Source organism: Crocodylus porosus, unplaced genomic scaffold (assembly GCF_001723895.1).
Source record: "Crocodylus porosus isolate Cpor-Errol unplaced genomic scaffold, CroPor_comp1, whole genome shotgun sequence".
Classification (NCBI taxonomy): Eukaryota; Metazoa; Chordata; order Crocodylia; family Crocodylidae; genus Crocodylus; species Crocodylus porosus.
In genome coordinates this window covers 17,115,175-17,131,165 of record NW_017728951.1, presented here as the reverse complement: position 1 = coordinate 17,131,165, position 15,991 = coordinate 17,115,175, and the positions used below count along the sequence as shown (strand labels likewise).

Genomic DNA, 15,991 nt, shown 5'->3' with positions numbered 1-15,991 from the left:
CTTATGCCCCATCTCATATCTAACCTACCAGGGTGCATGATTTTGGGAAGGAGTATACAATTCCTCTCATCCTGGTTGTGCCATTATTTTAACATCTGCCAGGGACCCAAGGGAAGTAAATTGTTTGAATACCAGACTGAATAGTTGTAGTGTGTTTTGTTTTGTTTTCCCCAGACACTGTTGTCCAGTTATATTTGCATTAGTTAGTGGAATGGAAATCTCCTGTGTATTTGAAATGCTTTGCAGAAGATTTCGCTTTTTTCTTTGTTAATAAGAAGCACATGGGGGATGTCCGCTGATAGTCTGCTTTCCCTTGCACACACAATTCTCACTGGTATCACTGGCCATTCTCTGCCTGTAGGGAGACACTGGCAACCATTTGTGAAAGTCAGATTTTCTTTAACTTACCTCGGATGGAGTAATTCTTGCTTATTTCCTTGTAATGAGTTAGCGTTTCCTAGAACTAAGACTCAATTTAATGTCTGCTGAAGGCTTACAGCCATTATACAAAACTCAACAAATGGCAGCAATATTTGTAGCTGGAACATCTACCAACAAATAATCCATTATCTTCTTTACTGTATTTCATCATAACAAACTGAAAATAAATTATTTATTCAATAAAAGCACTTAAAATTAACTTAATATAGCTTTAAATATGGATTCCGTTCTCTTGGACTTGATGAGTGGACCAATAGACTTTCTCTGGATTTGGCCTTGATGTGGTTTAATCTTGAGCAAATGCTGGGAAGTGGCTATGATTTTCCACCTTCTTTTTACTAGCCAGCTTTCAGAAGTAACAAACCCTGCACTTTTTTCCCCATATTTTGTACTAGAGAAACAAACTTTTGTACATCTAAGCACACAAACACTTCAGAATATAAACCAGTGGTTATATGACTAAATGTACTGACCATAGATTTCATGGTGCCATTTCTTCATGTAATGTTACCTTGTTAACCCACTTTGTACATTAAACAGATGATTCAGTCTTGTAACCACTGATGATGAAATTCTGGCCTGCTATCATACAGACTAACATTTATTTATCAATGTATTTATATTACTTTTAGCTTTCTCTGTCTTGTACCTGATGAAGCCAAATCTTCATACCACGTAGAGGGTACAGGTTATGACACCTACCTCAGAGATGCCCACAGACAGGTATGGTACAAAACTCATCTTTTCCTCTCACTAATCACTGCAGGAATTTGAATTGCTCATTAGAATTTACACATGGTTTTGGAAAAGTTTAGTCCTATGGAAAATATCTTTCAAAATAAGCTGGTGATAGAAGAATGCAAATTCAGTCGATATGGACTAATCAGAACTTACCTGTAGAGTTTTTAATTGAGTTGAAATCCAGTTACCACAAATATAATGGGAATTATGGATGATTTTAAGCACATTAATATTCATGCAAGAAATATAATAAGAGGAAACCTGCACTGCAGACTGGTTCTTAAATTGCTTTTGTGTTTATTTGCATTCACTAGATGAATTGTCTGGCAGGATCTTTGGAAGAACTGAGGGGATGTAAAAATTCTGTATATGAGTTACAGAACCCAGGGCTTTCAAAATAAAGGTTCAGTGTAAATAACGTGTAGCCTCAGGCATGCAGGCTTGAAGTCGAGAATGCTGGTGGGAAGGGAAAACATCAATGTTTAATATTTTGAAATAACAAATGGAGTTTTTGTTTTGAAAATATAATGAAAAATCTCCTTGGGCAGAGAATAATTGACATTTGTTTGTAGTGTTCCCAGGGAAGGCCTGTGAATTCCTATAGAAGAACAAATTTGTACAAGAGAAATTAAACAAGGACAAAAATATGTGTAGCAGTGCTAGTAATATTTTCCACTGTCTGAATGGTGGTAAGAACACTTAAAAACGGAAAGCTCTGCCTTCTGCATTGATAGGAGAGTTTTATCCATCACCTTTCCTGAAGAGAAAGGAAAATGGAAAGTGAAAACTTGGGGAGAGCAGCTATTTCCATACAGTTCTCATAAAATTCTAATTTTGGATGCAGGAAAGTGCATATTATCTCCCTCCTTGGGGAAAAAAATCTTCTGAGAGCTATAAGAGAGGAGAAATGGTGTCTGCCATATATTCACAAAGATATGCCTGTTGTTTCAAATATTTAACTTGAAAGGAAAATCTCCATGCTGGTATGATTCCACCCAAGTAGTTGTTCTAATTCCTTAAGTCTGTACTTTGAGGAAAATTCACAAGGGATTTTTCTCTCGCACCTGTTTTATTCCAGCATAAATTCACTGACTGCCATTACTCCTGCTTCAGATGAATCCCAAGCAGTATGTATGCATCACTGTGACCATCCCATACTGGGATATGCCCGTATGCCAAGCCAGCAAAAATGTCAGGGCTCCATTCTCCCTGAAAGATGTTTGTAGAAGTCCCATAAGGTTGCACACATCATTGGGGGAAATGGGTATTTGCATGGAGGCTGATATTTTTTTGTCACGGAGTGTTTTCAAAACAGGATGGTTGTAAGAAGAGAAGTTCTCCCGTAGCCACCACTCATAGTTCTGTGCATCACTGGGTAGGAACAAGACGTGAAATGGTTTCTACAAATGATCTTGCTTCTGCAGTCTGCACTGTGTTTTGTTTAAAGTTAAGTATGTTTTGCTTTCTTCCTAGTTCCGGGATTATTGTGCGATCTGCCTACGATGGGAGTGGCTAGGTTCTCCCAGGTCTTTGGAAAAGTGCAATTTAGAAGCACCATTTTTTGAAGGACATTTCTTGAAAGTTTTGTTTGACCGAATGGGCAGGATTCTTGATCAGGTAACAGAAAGCACATTATGACTCTCATTTCTGATGCTATTATTTTCTTATTAACGACTAGTTTCCACAAGGTCACATCAATGCCTATACTACATGCTCAACAGTATATTATTGTGTAACTCCCCCACCATATTCTGTATAATTTGACTTCTCTAGGTAGTAGGAACATTAAGGTTTTAGTTTGGCAGTCTTCTCCAATTGCCAGAGGAGTTAGTCTACATCATATCCTTGCTGTTGGGATTTCTAGACTGGTAAGTTACGTAGGAACTGGCACTCTATAAATACTAAAAGTAGATTAACTTCACTTACACTAAACTCCATTTACTTCTGTTAACAGACTTTTTTGTGTATTAAATGTTTTCTCTAATCTTACGTTTATTTAAATTAAAATACAGATTGTTAGAAATGTCCCCAAAGTTTAAGGTGGGTAAGGAACTACTGTTGTCAAATTAACAAAAATTCAAGTATTTCTTGCATGATTGTCCTCCCAGCAGAAAGTGGATGTTATGGGAAGGAATAAGGGATGGAAGAAAACATGTTTAATAGCTAAAAAGCTGCTTGTATTTTTAACAGGTTGTAAAAAATATGACCTTTGCATATGTTAGCTTCATTAAGCCTATTCTGATTTTTCCAGCATTTATATTTACATTTTTCTAACAGTTCAGGTCCAGTATATACTAATAAACTTTACTGTATAATAACTGTCCATTATATTAAAACTAAAACAGTATCATTATATATTTTGCACCATGCTGTCCTTATACTAGAGAGCTAAGAACATTTCTAGAGGGTATGGATTTCCTCCCCACCAACTCCAATAGACCTAAAAATAAGTCTTTCCCTACCATTTCATTATATTCTAATATTAATATAGCTGTTACAAGCAGAAGAAATTGGTGATGCCTTTTTGTTTAACCCCATTTTATGATATTTTTTCCTTTCTCTTTTTTCTTTCTCTTCTCTTTTCTGCCTTTATCTTCTCTGTGGCTCTGTCTTCACTAGAGGAGGGAAAAAGGGTGATTTTTTTTGTGTGTACGAAAACTGTAGACTTTGTTAGGATTTTACCTCAAGTTCCTGAAGTTGAGCTAGCTCTTAGAGTTAAGACCCCTTGCACACTTCTTTCTCAAGAAAACAAGACCTGAAAGTCTATATTATCTCCAGAGTAGTGTTACATGCTATACAAGTGGTGCTTTCAAGTGTTCATTGAAAAGTGAAACCTTCTTCCTTGACATTTTTTGTAAGTGCAGATTAGACAAATACTTGTGTGGGATGGCTTAGTTGAGGGTGTTTTTGCTTTGAACAGGGATTGCACTAGACAACCTTCTTAGGTCCCTTCCAGCCCTGCTTTACTGTGGTTCTGTGATTCCCTGAAAACAACTTTGCAGCTAGCTCCATGTGTAAGATGGTGCTGCCAGGAGAGATGGGAAGAGCCAGAAGAGCAGATGGGGGCTCATAGACCCTGGCAGAAGGCAACAGCACCCAGAAGCTGTGACCTGCCCATGTTTGGAGAAAAGACCACACATGAGTTGAATTTAATTTATAAAGTCGAGGAGATTTCAAAAGGAGAGGTGGTAGCATTTCATCGTTACACCACTGAGAGCCTATACACGAGTGCAGAGGCTGCTCCAACCTGCTGGAATTCCAGCACATTGGAGCAGACTCGATGAATTTAGTCAAACAAACTTTAGTTCAAGTGCACCTGCTGCCATTTTTAAGCACAGGACCATTAAAGCATGAGATGCAGCAGTGCTTAATTAGAGCAGCTCTGAGAGCCACTCTAATTAAAGCACTGCTCCCCCCACTTTGTCTACATACTGCAGAATGTATCCTTATATCATGTCATCTTCAGTGTACTCCATCCAGACTAAGTAAGCCCTTGGGCAGATTTTGTACTGTAACACTGAATTTCTTTGAGTTTTATTATAGTTAGATGTTTATTGCATTAGATTAATCTTATTTTTCCACATTGGAAAAGACTGAGATTTCAAAGTCAGGTATGCATGCTAATGCATATATATCATTAACCACTTGATTTTAATACAACTATGTTTTGTATGACTTTGGGTGCATCAGAAATTCCATATTTTTGGGGAAAGAGGAAACATTCCTCTGGCAAATGGTTTTTGTATCTGTTGTACTTGTTGCATCCCGTTTAACTTAAAAAACATGTTGTATACTCTTAAGGTCTTGTTTTCAATACACACGTATTCCACACATCACTAACTGAAGTGTTATTAAAATTGAGTCATAAATAAATCCACGTATCATCAGCTCTTAGGAAGCATAAATCTCATACATTTGAAAATTTTGTTTGGGCAATGAGAGAGAAATAGTAAATTGTAAAAGGGACAAAATATATCCCTCTGGGACCCCTGAAGAACAAATGCCTACTATTGGAACAAAAATAGCATCTGTTATTGAAGCACAATGCCAATTTGATGTAGTACCTGTCAGCATGGCCCAATTTCAGAGTTAGTCAAGCAAGATGTTACGGTCTGTGGCATCAAAAACAATACTCGACTCCAAAAGAATTAAAACAAACAACCTGAACTGGGCAGCACGAGTAAATTGCTAGAGTGACTTCCTACCAGAACCTGCCCTTAAAACCAAATTGAAAAGTGTCCTGTGAATAATTAGTAGTGAAGTGCTAATGTAACCCAGAAAAATAACCCTCAGCTCTATCAGATGATTTTGACATGATCCATGCTATTGGAAATGCCAGCCCCAAATGGAAAATTTAGAAGAGCATTTAATTATGGACACAGCAGCTGCAGGTTGTGTTAATCGCTCTTTAAGCATTGTCACAATAATATAATACTCTTATGTAGTATTTTTTTATTTGCAGATCATAGAAGGCTTTACAGAGGTCAGTATTCTTAGCTTTGCTTTATTTAGTGAGGCAGAGAGACAGGTCCAAAGCCACCAAGGAGGCCAGTGGCAAAGCTGTGACTAGAACCAGGTCTCTTGAATCCCAGTTCGGTGCTTTATAACTAAGTTACGTTTCCCTCTGTTAGTAGTATAAACTGTACAGTACAACCCTGTTATAACAAACCTTTGCCTTCAGCTTCCCTAACTGATTGGAACCAATCCTTTTCATCATTACGAGACAGCAAATTGACTAACCCTATGATGGGAACACCTTTTAAAGAACTTTTCTCTCACTCTCCCACAGGGGTTTGTCAAATAATGAGGCTCAACTGTGTTTGCATGATGCTTAGCTCTTTGTTTCTTAAGAGCTCATGTGGTCAAGTAGTTTCTTTCCTTCCTGTAGTCTGAGTGCTGTGGAAAGGAGTTGGCTTGACCTGATTCTGGCTGGTACATCCTGGAAGTAATTTATTCACGATTTCACCCGTTCCTGCAGCCTCTCCGTGTTTCTTCAGAGTTGAGTTTCCAGCCCTTGTGGCTGTGATGAAAACTGGGGGCTGGGTTAGCTGATGCATTGGTGCCTGACTATGTCTGCTGATAAGCAGAGAAACAAATGCTCTGTGAGAAGAAACTCCTATCCTGAAAGCTTCAACTACTTCAAAACCCAATACTTCCACCTGCTGAACAGGCATCGCTGCCATGCCTCATCCTCTGCTCTCACCTTATTGAATACTATGTCCCGTCCAGGGTTTCAGTCCTCTTCTCATCAAAGTCTTCCATAGGATTGAGCTCAGGTCGCTTTAAAGCTTCCTGAAGCAGCTCTGTTCCTCTGGCGCAACAAAACCATCAACCTCAAGAGGAGGGAAACACCATGCACAACGAGTTGTGCTTTCACAGTAGATGAACCCAGATTGTGCACTTGTTTCTGGAAGGAATTGGGATGATCTTGAATATCTGCCTTCAGAATAACTTGGCCTTGTTTGGGAACACCATCTTCAGCTTACAAACATCCTGATCATTTTTGCACTTTTTATCTAGAGGTCTTAAAATCCTTTACAAACGAAGATAAGGATCAGTTCCCTATCACATCGATGGAGGCTGAGGTACAAAAATAGTTCCCACTGATTGGGGGTAGAAAGAAAAGAGAGCCTTGTAAGTTCACTTCAACCAGTCTGTGAAACACCTGGCTTCCCCCTTGAGTGACATGTTATAACCACAGGGGAGAGGTGTGAACTGTCACCTGATGTCTCGGTAGGACGCAACTGAGAAGTGTAATGATAACAATTTAAATGTCGTTATAAACTGGTTCTCCAGTGATCATTTTAAAAAGTCAAAATATCACCTCAGTAGCTGAAGAGTAAGTACCAGGAACAGTTATATGAAAATACCAGTTTTATGGAAATGTATTCCACTAAGGGAATTCTTATTCCTACCCATTGTTTCCATGCTTTTCTCTGAAGGCTGTCATTACCAGGCCAGGCAGACACAGATTTCTCAAGTTCCTGATGGTGGTTACATTTTTATTTGCTCTTTAGAAAGGAGCACAAAATACCCTTCCTACTACGAGTTGGCCAAGCTGCTTTCCTGGCCCTGAATCCCACAGTGCAGTACTTGCTTTTGCCACGAGATGGCCTAGCCATCTGTAAATGTCCTTCCTATTTCGGAGTGAAAGAGAAGGAAAAGAAAGAAAAGATCAACCCTAAGCATTGCATAGTTTCCTATCTGTATGTTTCTAGTGTGCGTATCATTGTCGTTCATAGTCATCCAATAAAAGTCAGCAGCCGTTTTATCGAGATGGATTCTATTATGCAATTTCTGAATAGCTTGGCAGCGGTTTCTCCTGAACGGGATGTAATCTGTTCCAGCAGAGGCAAAAACTGAGAGAGTCTGCTAAAATAAACTGAAATTCTCAGCCTGACTGAGTCACGGCCCTGTTCACACTATAAAGATCTATGAACTGATTCTGCACTGATGTTTAGGGGACACCACGTGATTGCCAGAATCTTCCAATATGCCGTAATACCTCCCTCTGAGATATTACTCCTCCCTAGATCTCATGGCTCTGTATAGGAGAGCAAGTATTATTATGTCCGTTTCCCAGTGCAGGACAGTGGCTTTGGATTGCATAGAAGATAACTTGTAGTTGACCCTATCTTTATTTAGAAAGGACCTGCATGTATGAGAGCCTGCTTGTGACTTTGGATAGGAAGAAAGCTAGTGCTTGAAGGCTGCACAAAGACAAGAACTTTAATGATTTTAAAATCAGCACTGGAACATGCATCCTAGAAGGCAAAATGCTGGAAAAGGTGTATGTTATTACAGGATGCTTTCCAAGCAGTGTACCAACATGTTAATCAAGTTTTATGGAGAAGTTTGAGGTTTAAAATAATTGAAAATAGACTGTGTATGTGCAAAAGCTCCTTTTAAAGCAAAGGAGGATTTAAGTCCACTAACACCTAATGGCAACTTTAAAAGGGGATAGTATTTTTATTGCCTATGCTGCAGTTATTCAGAAAGCTTTTGTGTTAAAAGGAACAAAAATACATGCATGTAAAGATATCTACATTGACGAAGCAGCTAAAACTGGAGTTTAGTTGACCTGAAATATTGAGGCCAAATCCTACAGGAAAATAGTGCTCAACCTTTCTACAGGGTAAAGTTTTGAAAGTTAGGACAGGCCTCCTTGATTCTTCATCACTGAGCAGCTCTGCCTTGTTTTAAACCACAGCTACAAACTGCACTCATTTTGCTGTAGTCAACCTCTCCTGTCCACCCCTCTAATTCTCCATCACCAGCTTTCATGCTCATCGTAGCTGCGGCAGCTGTTGAAGCTGCCACTTCAGCACAAGTCATCTCCTTCGTTCCTTAAGACTTCTCTTTGACACTTGGGCAGATGTCAGGCAGCATCACTCCATACATGCCTATCATGCTAGTTTTCTGCTGATTCTTTACCACTCCAGATACTCAGTGCCATCAATACTTAAATATCCTGACATGGACTTCTTTAGCAATATCCCTGCAGCTCCTCAATCTTGGGGTCTTTGCAGTTATATTTCCTGTATCAGTGAACTACTCCCATTGCAACATGATGGATAGTGTGTGCTTTGTTCAAAAATGTAATGATAAGATCAGCAAAGGCTATGGCAAAACTAAGGGCACACCCATGGCTAATAAAAAGATTGGAAAAGAGAATATTTCAAACATGAGATCACAGAAGGAGAACATGTAAAAAAGGTCAGGCACATTCAGTTTAATGGAAAGGTGTAAAGCAGTCACAATTACTGCCTGTTCCAACAGCCAGCCTTTGGGGCTTTTTCCATTTAGAAATCTGTTGATGCTGATTTGTTTGTGACTTAACCTAATTATTTTATCTGTTCCTCTCAGTCTGTTTTAGGCCCTTAGATGGCTCCCAAGCTCCTGTAATCTCAATCAGCTTCTCAATACACAAGTGATCAAATATTTAGATCCTGTATAATCTTTAGCTAGCACCTCACTATATTTATTGTCTGTTTATTTATTTATGTGCGTGGGTAGCCTGATCTTCTGAATCAAAGACCTTGAATAATGATGATATTTGTTGCAGAGCAGCGTGCAGTGTGTTGTGGCTGGGGGATGGCAGGACTTCCCTGCTATTTTAACTGGATTCCTCCCTGCTTCAGTAGCAACCTAAACATGGATTATAGGAAGAAGAGCCGTAATGAAACTAACTGATGACTCCTTTTGTTCACAGCCATACGATGTAAATTTACAGGTTACGTCTGTGTTGTCCAAACTCTCCCTGTTTCCTCATCCACATATACATGAATACCTTTTGGATCCCTATGTAAATTTGGCTTCAGGTTGTCGATCTCTCTTCTCTGTTATTGTCAGGGTGAGTAAATGAAGAGGTAATGTTTATATGTGCTTACGCCATGGTGAGAAACTTTGAATCTCTGTAACTAATTTTAAAGGGTGGGTAATGTTGACTTTAGAGTGGCAACAGTTCAGTCTCTTGCAAGGAATATAAAGATTCTTTACGTGTCCTACAAGGGAAATTCACTTTCCACTGAATGAGCTGGTTGTATCTGAAGATGTTTCATCGCCATGTTCATGCAATTTCATCATATGGGTGTAGAATTCCCCTTACATCTTCAATAATATTGTTTTAATGCTGGGTAGGCCATACTGCTGTCATTCATGTGGTAGTGTCACGTGCTGCTGTAAGTACAAGCATCCATCTGTCCTGAAACTGGATTATGAAGGAGTTGGCTTGGATTCAGGCCCAAGTAAGCTCCACTTCTGAACACTGCTTTGCATGCAGCACTATAACACATGGTCTTGTGTCCTAGCCAAGTGAGACTCCCTCCCTCTGCCCTGCCTGTAGAGCCCAGTCCACTATAAAATAGCTCCTACTTATCTCCCTCCAATCTCATCTCTCCCTATAGCACACTGCCATCTTCACTTGACTAAGCAAGCCTCTTCTCTGACCACAGTCCCTTTTCTCCTGAGCCAGGGGTGAATCCTTTGATAACGCTTTTCAGAGGGAGCTGTTCATTCTCCTACAGTGCCAAGCACATTGCTGGCACTGAAGTCTCCTGTCCCTTCATGTCACTGACTTCACACCCCCTATAATGTTGCACCTTAATACCTCCCTTTCTGCAATCTTATCTAAAACTATTATAATATTGGCCAACTCTGTTTACCTGTGTTAGTTAGACACATTCACCACGGCTACAGGAAATTTCCATTTGTGGTAGCTATGAAGAAGGGTTTACAGTGCTTACACCTTACATCTGTCTTTATCTGCTGTCCCCACGTCTCTAATTCTTTCTAAGATTTTTTGGGTTTATGCAGTGCAGTTCTTTTGTCACTATCTAGTGACCAGACCTCACGGGTTCATAGTCTGCATGCGACCACGGTGCTGATCTTTTCAGCTCAGGCATTGGTCACTCATGCTTGAAGATACAGAAGTCTGCCCCATTCAGTCTTTGCTGCCAGCCATCCATCTGGGGTGTCAGATTGCATCCAGATGACTCTGTTGGTTTCTCCAGTAATTAGAAGAAGGGCATGCTGTCAGTAGCTGACAAACTAGATAGAGTTTGGCCTGAGAATCCAAGGGCAGAAAGCTGCCCTTGTGGAACAGCTGTGTAGCTGAAATAACCACACCACAAGCTAAGTGCTATTTAAGGACCATTGTCTGGCTCTTCATTTGCATCACTTCATACAGTATGTCTCTGCCTCTGCGGTTTGCAGGTCGTTGGAGACCTTATGGTGAGAATCCAGCGCATTCCAGATTTCACTCCTAAACTTCTGCTGGTCAGAAAGCGTCTTCTTGGCTTAGAGCCTGAGGGGCCCATGTAAGTAAACTAAATTGCAGTCCTTTTGTGATATTTCTTTTGCTTTCATGTGCAGCTTCTCATCTTGTGTTGTTTTTTTTTTCTGTTTTGTTTTTTTCCCCTTGTTCCCAGCATTGACCACATGACATTACTAGAGGGAGTGATTGTACTGGAAGAGTTCTGTAAAGAGCTGGCAGCAATTGCATTTGTGAAATACCACACCTCATCTACACCGTAAATGAACGTGTCATGTGGCTGAGCTCCAAAATCTTCTAGTACGTTTCAGTCAAAAAAAACAAAACAAAACAACAAACCCATTGACCCACTCAGGCAAGCAGGGATAAAGCCTCCCACCAAAGTGCACACGATAGAATTTCTGTTGGGTGATGGTGAATGGCAAGTTCTTGGTCATCGTTTCACAATTTGTCAGTACAAGCCGTGTTGTGAAGGAAATGAAGATCTATCCATTCAAGTTGACACTGAACCCAGAATGCAATCAAAGAGTCTTCAGGAAAATCAAAACATAACATTTCTAGCCATCGTTTGAAGAGCTGCAAAAACTGATGAACCCCAGGCTCCGAACTTTGCTCACTATTCTCTTGTTTTAACAGTGTTTTAGGAGTTTGGGGTTTTATTATAATCTGAGGCTTATATGCTTGCTTCTGTCTTGTGACCTTTATTATTTTTAAACATCAAGCTAATTTTGTAATGTTTTCATGTCTTAATTATTTAAGGGGCTTTTTTTCTCTTCAGCTGGAAATATGAAAGGAAAAGAGTGAGTCAGCAAGCAGAGAACGAGTGTATTATTTAAAATGGAGAGAGGATGAAAAAACCTGCAAATGCATATGATCTGTATGCAATTGATTTTAATTTTTTTGACTGTTCTGCAAAAAAATTTCTGATTCACTACTGCATTTTTCAGAAGTTGCATCAGTGTAAAGCTGATCTTAATGGAGTTGCACTGTACAACTGTCAGTAACGCAATGTTGAATCAGATCCTCTCTGTAGTTGGGAAGTATATTGTAAGAGTGGGTATTTGTAGTATGGTGGTCTTTGACTTTCCAAATGATTTGTTGTGTTCATCTGTGTAAGTAGATTTGCTATAGACTTCTGCGTGTGGGCCTCAGTTTGTCTGAGTTATGTCCCTTTCTTAAGGCTGTTAATTATACAGGTCGTTAGTAGTAGTTGCTGAAACAGTATTCATTTTGTTTTAAAATGCCATTTAGCAGATGTTGGTTTAAGTATATTTCTGTGCCTTTAAAATTGGCAAAGGAAATCTTCTGTCATTCTTAACTCGTTTTTTTTACTGTTCTCATCCTAATGGTAGTGTCCACGCAAAAGATGGACTCATGCCACATGAGGCGGCACTCAAAGGGCTGATACTATTCTTAGGACCAAAACACCTCCCCTGGTTTCCACAGTGCTAGGAAGCAAACCTGCTTCCCAGTGCACCCTTTGCAATATGAAACCTACTAGCCAGCACAAGCTATGGGGTACATGTACCAGCCGGAGCAGACACTGAAGGCTCAGGAGGATGGACCCCTCAAGCACCCTTTGCTCCTGCTCTTTTTGAGTGATTGCAACTTGCACCTCAACAAGCTCTTGTTGCTGTCAGTGGCATATGCACTAGCAAGACAGAGGGGCTGGACATGCTCCTTAACCTTCCTCCCAGTCATGGTGATCTTTGCCCTGCTGTTTGCACAGAACAGTCCCCCTAGCCCCTCCTGTTGACATTGAAGCCAAGACAGACAAAGCAGGATGTAGCCCTGAATGTTTACAGTGTTTCCCTTTGCTTGTCTTGCCTAATACGCTATTTGCACACAGAGTGCCAGTTTCTAATCTGATTTACTTCAGTGTAAATTTGGACTAATTTAATCAAGTCACTTGAGTTCCTCCAGATTTGCATGAGTGTATCTGGCATAAGAATCTGGCTGCCCCTGATTTTGCTGCCTGTTTTGTTTTTTGGATTTTACATTTGTAGACACTTGATGGCGAGTACTTCTTTAAATTCGCAAATATATAAAGCGCAACGAGAGCGTTCTCCCCAGTCATGGGCAAAAATCGCTCCCAAGTATGTTTAGCAGTGGGAGGGTTCTGCTGGTGAATACTCCTGTAAGGTTAATGGGTTGTGGAGGCTAAAAAAAAGCAGGTTTGGCACCACTCCAAAAGAGAGAAGCATTGCCCAAAGGTGACTGCTGTAACACAGCACGTTGATTCACCAGCTCCCTGTGCTGCTTGCCATCAACAGAACTACAGTGTCTCACAACTGGCACGAATGATGTTCCCAAGAGAGCGTGGCTTTGGCTTTAACTGTTACATGGAAATATTCCTTTTAATTCCCTGTGCCAGATTTGCTAAATTTGGCCAAATAAAGTTTTCATCAGATAGGTTAATAAGAGCAGATTTAAGGAAGAATGGTTTCTCTTCATTCCTGTCCTTTTAGACAGATGTTTTGTGAGTAGCAAATGATTTTTAGAGTGATGTGCATTACAATCAGTTCATTTGAGAAGCTTTGTTAATTTAATGCAACTGCCAGTACACAGTGCACATAGCACAAATATATATATATATATATATATATATTTGTAGATTTATATGTAATACGCACAGTTATGTTAACTTAGGCCCTCAATTAGCCAAGCATTTAAACATGAGCTTAATTTCAAGTATCTTCCCAAATCACAGTCATTTTAATGAAACTTAGGAAGATGCTCAAAGATAAGCAGTGGAGCTACACACACATTTAAGTGCTTTGCTGAATTGACACCTTTATTGTTTTAGCTTGTAGTTTGAGTTTAATTGTGTTTTCCTCCCAATTTAATTACTATTTTCATTATTTATTGGGAAACAAACCCTCTGACTCTTAGAATTTGCCTAATATCCTATTAGCAACAAACCAGAAGACGTAACACTGTTAACATGAAAGCAAGAAAGATCATAAGGTAAATCTCCACTGGAGCAGTCTGAATAATGCAATCACAGTAAAGCCATTCAAGAAGTGCAGGGTGGAGACAGTGGCATTATTTTTTTAATCAGTTGCTGATTCCTGAGCTCATTGCACAGTAAAGGGTTGTATCCATCACTGCATGCAAAGACAGCAGCAGCATCTGTGTCTTTTAAATGCAAAACAATCCACCTAGCTGCAACTCTGATAAATTAGTGCTTGCACTGCAGAACAATAAAGGTTCACTGCAAATACTCTTAAATCGGAGATGTAATTGTTTAGTGTTCGGTCTTCAGTAGCCATGGTGATGCTATCTGACAAACCAAATGTAATTCAGTCCATAAATTATAAAAAGTGGATCTATCCTGATACTTAAAGAATCAATGAAAAGGAAAGCGTTAGCCTTTACTGCTTATGTGGGCGGTCCTTAGGAAACCATAATGACCAGAAATGATGACAATGACTTTATTTTATATATAAAAAAGACCATTTGAATTTTCCTTTAGAGATAGAGCTTTCTTTCTGTTTAAGTTTTTCATGCACTTTTATTTTTTAAAGCAGAGAGTTAAAGTCCACATTTTCATTCATCAGATCTATGTCTGTCACTGAGATGCCCGTTTTGGTTCTCTCTGTTTATACGTGCGTTTGTAACTAGTTATTTATTGCCCACAAGTGAACACCTGAGAAACACCGGCCTTGGAGCGAGATGTTCAGTGCATATGCAAATCCCTCAGGTGTGCGTGGGACTGGCAGGTGCTGCTCACTACCCTGGAAAATGTGGCCACTAGTGTTAGAGTGATATACTTGGGGGGTAAATAGTGGGAGTAGTTGGTTCCAATAAGCAGATCCAAACTGCATTTTAACCCTAATGCACATTTCTGTAAATAAAGACATTTTTACTTTTTTGCCATGTATTGTATGTACCTGATTTGGAAGCTGATGTAGAAAATTTTGTAATAAGTAACATATACGTGCTAGAACAGAAGTTTGTCCATAGTCTGTTTCCTGTAGTCTCCCTAGCATTCAAATCTTATCAATGTAACGTTCAGTAATGTATTCGTCTGTGCAATATGAGAGCTGTGATTTGATACACAGCTTCAGTCTGGTTGTACATCACCTGTGTATATACAAGGACCGAAATCCTGAGCTCGCTTACACTATTGCTAGTGTAAAGATTGTTACACTTGATTTTACAGGGCACCGGTAATCATGGAATTGCTTTGTACGTGCATGGTAAATTTCTTACCATGACTTACTATATGAATGCACAGCTGCCATGTGATTATGAAATACATCCTTATTTGTCTTGCTGAGAGAAATGTTACAGTGAAGTACTATGTAAAATCTACAGATTGCATAAATGTGCTTTGGGTTGTATGATAAATCCCAATCTGTAAACTGTATAATATACAAGGCTTTCCAACCATGGTCACTAATATTTTCTGTGCCCTGTAAAATAGTGTTACTCTATGAATATATTCTCTTTGTTTTGCCTCCTGCCTTGTTTACATTAAACAGAGGATATTCAGTAAACTTTTTCTATTGAACTTTGTGTAGGTCACTGACTGACAGTGTTGCCAAGGGTTAGCAGATGTGTGATTTCCAACAAAGGAACTGTTGAAGCAGCCACATTACAATACGTACAATACCAGGTTTTACAAAGGAGGTTGTGATACAATACAATTTTTGTGCTAACAATGCATGCAGGATTAAAAGGGATATTCTCAAAATAAATTAATCTAATTTAAATGAAGTGATTGCTGATTTATATTTTTGCAAAATTCCAGATGAGTTTTGGATGCTCATTTTTGGGAGAAAATGGCACAAAATCGCTGTGACAGAATGAAAATGTTGTATTTTGTATTGTGCATTTCATCCTGAAGGATATTCAGGCTCTGTACAAGTTTTGTGTTTCAACAAATGCAGCCATTTCTGGGATAAAGCGTAGCAGATGTTTGTTTGGACACAGCAGCAGTATGGTTTAGTACACAAAGTGAAACAGTACATCCAGTCTGCCATTTAAAACCTGGAGGTAAGTGAAGCAGACTGAATGTAATCACTCACTCCA

General features: G+C 39.4%; 1 protein-coding gene across 1 annotated transcript in view; it reads left to right on the top strand.

The window, feature by feature from the left end:
• FAM160B1 (family with sequence similarity 160 member B1) overlaps nucleotides 1–15,676 on the top strand; it is a 40,147-nt gene extending 24,471 nt beyond the window's left edge. Inside the window, exons 13-17 of the mRNA XM_019555476.1 lie at nucleotides 1,074–1,164; nucleotides 2,656–2,799; nucleotides 9,395–9,535; nucleotides 10,897–11,000; nucleotides 11,112–15,676. Coding sequence (XP_019411021.1) covers nucleotides 1,074–1,164; nucleotides 2,656–2,799; nucleotides 9,395–9,535; nucleotides 10,897–11,000; nucleotides 11,112–11,217 — 586 coding nt within the window. The 3' untranslated portion in view covers nucleotides 11,218–15,676. The remainder of the gene's footprint in view (nucleotides 1–1,073; nucleotides 1,165–2,655; nucleotides 2,800–9,394; nucleotides 9,536–10,896; nucleotides 11,001–11,111) is intronic.
• Nucleotides 15,677–15,991: the final 315 nt, after the last annotated feature.